The sequence below is a fragment of the Colobus angolensis genome, unplaced genomic scaffold (genome assembly GCF_000951035.1).
Source record: "Colobus angolensis palliatus isolate OR3802 unplaced genomic scaffold, Cang.pa_1.0 Scaffold76, whole genome shotgun sequence".
Lineage (NCBI taxonomy): Eukaryota > Metazoa > Chordata > Mammalia > Primates > Cercopithecidae > Colobus > Colobus angolensis.
In genome coordinates, this window is record NW_012121376.1 from 5,611,882 (window position 1) to 5,617,872 (window position 5,991).

The 5,991-nt window shown below is 42.5% G+C and overlaps 1 protein-coding gene across 1 annotated transcript in view; it reads right to left on the reverse strand.

Annotated features, from left to right (window-relative positions):
- USP10 (ubiquitin specific peptidase 10) overlaps positions 1 to 5,991 on the reverse strand; it is a 75,912-nt gene that overhangs the window by 14,243 nt on the left and 55,678 nt on the right. The window contains exons 5-9 of the mRNA XM_011928089.1: positions 5,151 to 5,242; positions 4,481 to 4,590; positions 4,002 to 4,057; positions 3,675 to 3,778; positions 793 to 931 (exon numbers count right to left, since the gene is read on the reverse strand). Coding sequence (XP_011783479.1) covers positions 793 to 931; positions 3,675 to 3,778; positions 4,002 to 4,057; positions 4,481 to 4,590; positions 5,151 to 5,242 — 501 coding nt within the window. The remainder of the gene's footprint in view (positions 1 to 792; positions 932 to 3,674; positions 3,779 to 4,001; positions 4,058 to 4,480; positions 4,591 to 5,150; positions 5,243 to 5,991) is intronic.

Genomic DNA, 5,991 nt, shown 5'->3' on the forward strand with positions numbered 1-5,991 from the left:
CTGGATCCACGGCAACCGACTGCAACAGGTGCAACGCCACTGGATCCATGGCAACCAACGGCAACAGGCGCAACGCCACTGGATCCACGGCAACCAATCAAAACAGGCACAACACCACTGGATCCACGGCAACCAAGTGCAACAGGCGCAACGCCACTGGATCCACAGCAACCAATCGCAACACGCGCACCACCACTGGATCCTTGCTTACATAAACTCCTAGAAAAGACATTCCTGGGATTGACTGGAGAAATCTGAAGATGCTCTGCAAAGTCGGTATAACAATGTCATTACAGTTGGTTTTCTCAGTTAGATAAGGGACTGTGGTTATGCAGGAGCGGATTCTCAGGGGATGCTTTAGCACCTGGGATGAACTAGACTGTTAGCTGCAACTTAACTTTGAATCATTCAGGGAAAATGTATGTGTATGTATGTATATATGGACGGATAGATAGGACAGATATAGTACATATATATATATATATACACACACACACACACACACACACACACAATGTGTGTATAGCATCAGAAAAATGCTTAAAACTATACTCAGCAATTATAAAGGTATTCATCAAACGATTCTTTCAGCTTTTCTATATGCTTGATCATTTTCCTAATTAAAAGTTGAAGGAAAATGGCAGAAGTTCGGGATAAACTGTAATTTACCTAAATATAACCTTCTTGATGGTGTAAGTTATCGTAAGGAATAAATGCTATTTGAAGGGAACACGACCGAGGGGCAGGGAAGCAACACAACATATGAGCATGCAACACTTGTTTACAGCGAACTCTTGCACAACTCTGTGGGGCAAGTGGACCATAACCTACTTTCATTATTTGGTGAGAGAAGTTTCTTAAGGTTCAACATTTCCTCATGAAGTCCATTTAGAATGAAGCCTAAGTATTCCTCAGCATCTTCTTGTCGACCCTGAAAAGGTCAAATACAATCACTTTAGTGTGAACTGATCACTGTCCAAGGCCTGCAGGACATACAGTACTTGCAAAGTCCAACCATGCCTCCTCTGAAATGGAAGATGTAAAGTATTTCCAAACAATGACACGATGACATGGGTTTTCCTTGCATAGCTGAAATCCCAAGAGTGGGAAGAAAAGGACAAACAGATTAAACACGTATCTCTAAATGGGGACTTTTATTATTTATACTTTTCTGTATTTTCAAAATTTTCTTCAATAAATATACATTACTTTTTTTTTTTTTTTTGAGACAAAGTCTCACTCTGTCACCCAGGCTGGTGTGCAGTGGTGCAACCTCGGCTCAGTGCAACCTCCAGCTCCCGGGTTCAAGTGATTCTCCTGCCTCAGCCTCCCGAGTAGCTGGGACTACAAGCGTGTGCCACCATACCTGGCTAATATTCGTATTTTTAGTAGAGATGGGGTTTCGTCATGTCGGCCAGGCTGGTCTCCAACTCCTGACCTCAGGCGACCTGCCTGCCTTGGCCTCCCAAAGTGCTGGGATTACAGGCATGAGCCACCACACCCTGCCACATTGACTTTATCACAAAAAAGTCACTAAAAAAAAAAAAAAAAATTCTGTCTTGGGTAAAAGAAATAGAAGACGAAGAACTAGATGTCTAGGGCCAGTTCACTGTTCAACTACTGTTACCACTTGAGCAGTGAACTAAGCAGCCCTGTATCTGCTTCTGTCTTTGATGATGGACAACTACACGGGAAAGAACTCAAACTATATGTGGAAAAACTTCACTGATTTAAAGCATTAGCTGTTTTGCACATACATCAGCAAAATCATTCACAGATGAGTCACCCAAGAGTTTAATAATCCCACATCAGGAGTGTTTTGATTCTGTTACTTATCATCAGTTCATATTTCACTCTTCACAGCACAACTGCCTGTTCCAAGGCCCTGCAAACTGTTCTGTCTGAAGCATCTACTGCATTCAAGTTTACTTGCCCTCTCCAAATAGTAGACGTGGACAGCAGCTGTTCACGTGAGTGCATGCTCTGCACATGTGCAGCAAAGGGCAAAAACTGGCACAGCCAAAGTGTGCTGAAGACTTTTCACAGCAGGCCTGGGTGGCTCTCCTTGGAAAGGCCTGCTTGCAACGTTGGCTGGTATCTGGGAACTTGGTTTTCAGCAAGGTCCCCATCAGTCTAGTAACTGATATGGGATTCTGCCTAAACCTGTTTGTGCAAGCAATGTGCTTTCTGCTAACACTTTTGCTTTTGTTTTGGGAGTTTGGACTTTTGGTTCAAGCTAGGCAGATGGTACCTATGGGGCCAGCCCTCAGAAAAACTCTGGACCCGGAGTCTGTAATGAGCTTCCTTGGGAGGCGGCATTTCACAAGTGTGGTCACAGTCTGGTGCTGGAACAGTTAGGCACAGCCTTCTGGCTACACTGGGAGAGGAGTCTGGAGGTTTCCTTTAGGCCCCGTCTCATCTGTCCTTTCCCTTCCTGACTGCTTTGCATGCTTCTGCTGTCATAAACCATAGCCACAGGTGTACCAGCTTCTGCATTTTCTGAGTCCTTCCTGTGAATCACCCAAACCTCAGGGTGGTCTTGGGGAGCCCAACACATCCCATATTAATGTCACCTTAAAAAGATGCTTTTGTTCATTGCATTATCTCTGTGCATGATCCTAGAGGGGTTCCTGAGCACCCACTTTATTTTGCCTCCACCTGAGCTAGGTGGCCCCTCTGGATTCTAAGGTATCTCTGTATCTTTGTACTTCTCTTGTTGACTATTCATTTATCTCATTCCCTCACTGAGGGCAGAGGCACACTTTATTCCAGTTCTGCACCCCTAATACCATGTTCCCATTACTTAGGAAATAATTCCAAGCCAATACCAAAAGTTGCATTATAAACACTTAAAGAGCTTAAAAATCTATGCTGCCCCTGGTGGTATCCTGCTACGATGCCCTCAACATTCACTCTTCTTCAAAGCAAGGAAGCTTCAAGTAATCTTGACTTAAATGGCATTTTCTCAACCAGTTTTCTCTCTGAATACATCTCCCTAAGCATCATTTCAACTGCTTGTACTGAGTCCTCACCAACTCAGTCTGGGAGGAAAGAAATGCTTCAGTTAACTGTGCTAAGGGTGGCTCAATTCACTCTCAACTGCCCCAGGACCTTTTATAAGGGCGCCCTGGCCCCTTGGTCCCATGCCTGTAGTAACAAAATATATGATTTTTAAAAAAATTTAGGTAAAGGAATCAAGTACATCAAATAGCTACTAAAGCCTATAAGTATGATAAAGACATAAGCTCTTCTGAATACTGCCATCATTCCAGGCCCAACACACTCCACTCTACCCCAGTGGCATACAGTGCAGTGGTTAAGAGAAAGCTGTCTTGAAAGCTGGGTTCTGCCATGCACATTAGCTATATGACCGTAGACAGTGGATTCACTTCTCTTAATTGTAACAAGGAGACCATAATCATACTTTATTCACAAAGTCGACTAAGTTAATATACGTAAAGTACTGACAGCAGTGCTTGGTGCGCCATAAAAGTTATCTGAGCAAGGTCAGATGATGAAGAGTGTGATCATCCAAGCAATGGACTCTGTTATAAACCTACATCTACTTACAGCGCTGGAGACAGAGGGCAAATATCGAATAAGCAACAGTTACCACACAAACACTGGAAAAAAAGGCAACACTTGATACTAGCGACATCAGAGAAGTCTCAAACCTTTTCAGACAGGCTTGACTTGTTAACTGTCAGGAGTCTGTAAATATATGTGGGCTCAAAGGCAGCTCCCGGGCGAATGTCCCTCACGATTTTATCTCCAAGAGCTGCAATGGAAACAGGACACAGGTTTTCCTAACTACAGTGAAGTCACAAATGATGAAAAAAGCAACATCATCAAAATTCCCCCACCTCCCACCCGGCTGAATGCTGAGAATGGCACAGGTGTAGACATTTTCTTCCCACCATGAATGAATTTACCAAATTTAAGTCATCTGTCTCCATAACTCCCAATATGTAATAGCATCAACAAAACTCATTTTTACTAACCTTGTCGGGGTTTTGGAGGTACTGGCATATTAGTAAACTCATTCATTAGCCGAACACTAAACATGGGGAAAAAACGTTAAACAGTGCAGTTTTAAACAGTATATATATATTTTTACTACAGACCTTTGATGGCTAAGTAGAATATCAGCTATACGAGTATAGTATATTTTAGGTAACCAGTGCTGTAATACCTAGTGAACTCAAGTCTTTTCTAGATGCATTTTTGGTCTATTTTAAGTGATATATGCTGGTAAACACTAAAATATTTTCTACTGAATCTAAAGAACACAGATAACAATGCTCCAATTCCATTTCTGGTTAACTTCCATATAAAATCACGAACAGTCTATTTTTTATAAAAGACAAAATTATAAGACTCACTGGCGGGAAATCAAGAGCTTTACTAAACTATTTCAATTCTAATTATCAGAGGGGAAAAAACCCCCACCACATAACACATCTTTCACCACCTTACTTACAAGCTGTCTATCATGGGTGTTGACGTACAAGGCCTTTGCACTCTGGAATACAGAGGAATGAACTTCATCAGGTGGTACATCGGAGGGCAAGCAACCAGTGCCTGCAGTGTCTACATAGCGGCAGTAAGGAAGCGTAAAGGAAATGAAACAGACACACCACATTTCCTAAAGGCACGTTTAGCACCAAGAACATCTCTAAAAACCTAAATAAGTTAAGGACATTGAACTATTTAGACATGTCACCACAAAAAGGAATAAACCAAATCATTACTAGGGTAACTGTCCTGTGATGTCCATATGAGGATCTACGAAGCAGTCAATCGTTTGTATTCAAGAACTTGACTTATCCAAGATAGTTCAATGAGTTAAAACCAAATTTCCAGTTGTAAGTGGGGGCTCTGCCCTATGATCTGTAACCACTCGAATGAGAGTCAGCTTGTCTGCAGCCCTCATTCATATGCCAACAGATCCTCTCTTTTAGAGGGAGATGGACTGTGGCCAGGAATAACCCTGTTTATAAGCAAGGTAGGCAGACCAAGTAATAATAAACCAGGCCTGGGGATTCAAATGTAGGGCTAGATGGCCCACGGAGGCTGAACTAAGTCACATGCACCCAAAGGAGGGAGAGCTGCAACACGCTGGCCTTGCGGACGGCGTCCAGGAAGGATACAGCATTAATGTAGCACCAGTTCCCTTTATTGATCAGCCCGCGGGGTTGCAACGACACTGGTTTATGGATTAGGGTTACATTCTCCAGTAACTCTGAAAGAGGGAAGAAGCATATTTCAGAAATCAACGACATCTAGTGAAGAATATTCAAATCATTTCATATGCTCTACTCTGGGAGAGCATTTAAAATCCCTTCAATAAAGCACATATCCAAAGAAAATGCATACTGTTAAGGCTTCATTCAGTTCAACATCAAGTACACTATTTAATTAAAACTCTTTTGAAATTAATCTTTTCCCTCAAACAGCAACATTTAATCTTCCTGGGTGGAACAGAATTAGGGAACACAAGAACTACCTATTTTAATGAGAAACAAAAAAATGTGAACACAGTATCATTATTAGAGAATGGATTTGAGAGATACAGCCTTTTTTCCTTAAACACTGTTAGCCAGGTGTGTCTCATTAGCAGCAAGGTGTCTCAGACACTAGACAGAAAGATGTCTGGGCAGAACTTGCGTCTCAGTCCTCTCTGCATCCCCAGCATCTAATGCTGACCCTACACATCACTGCGCATGTTCAATGGCTGTTCAGGGAGTCAAGATATTCCTTTCAGAGACAACAGTCTCCTACGAATTAAACTGTCCACTAGAAATCCAATTTAGCAACTGTTTTATACACCGTAATTCCCTTATTCCATTTACAAACACGCTGCTTAGCCTCAGGTTCACCTTGAGTGGACATCACTCTTTTTCTGTATTAAAACAGCTGTGGGGCCGGGTGCGGTGGCTCAAGCCTGTAATCCCAGCACTTTGGGAGGCCGAGACGGGCGGATCATGAGGT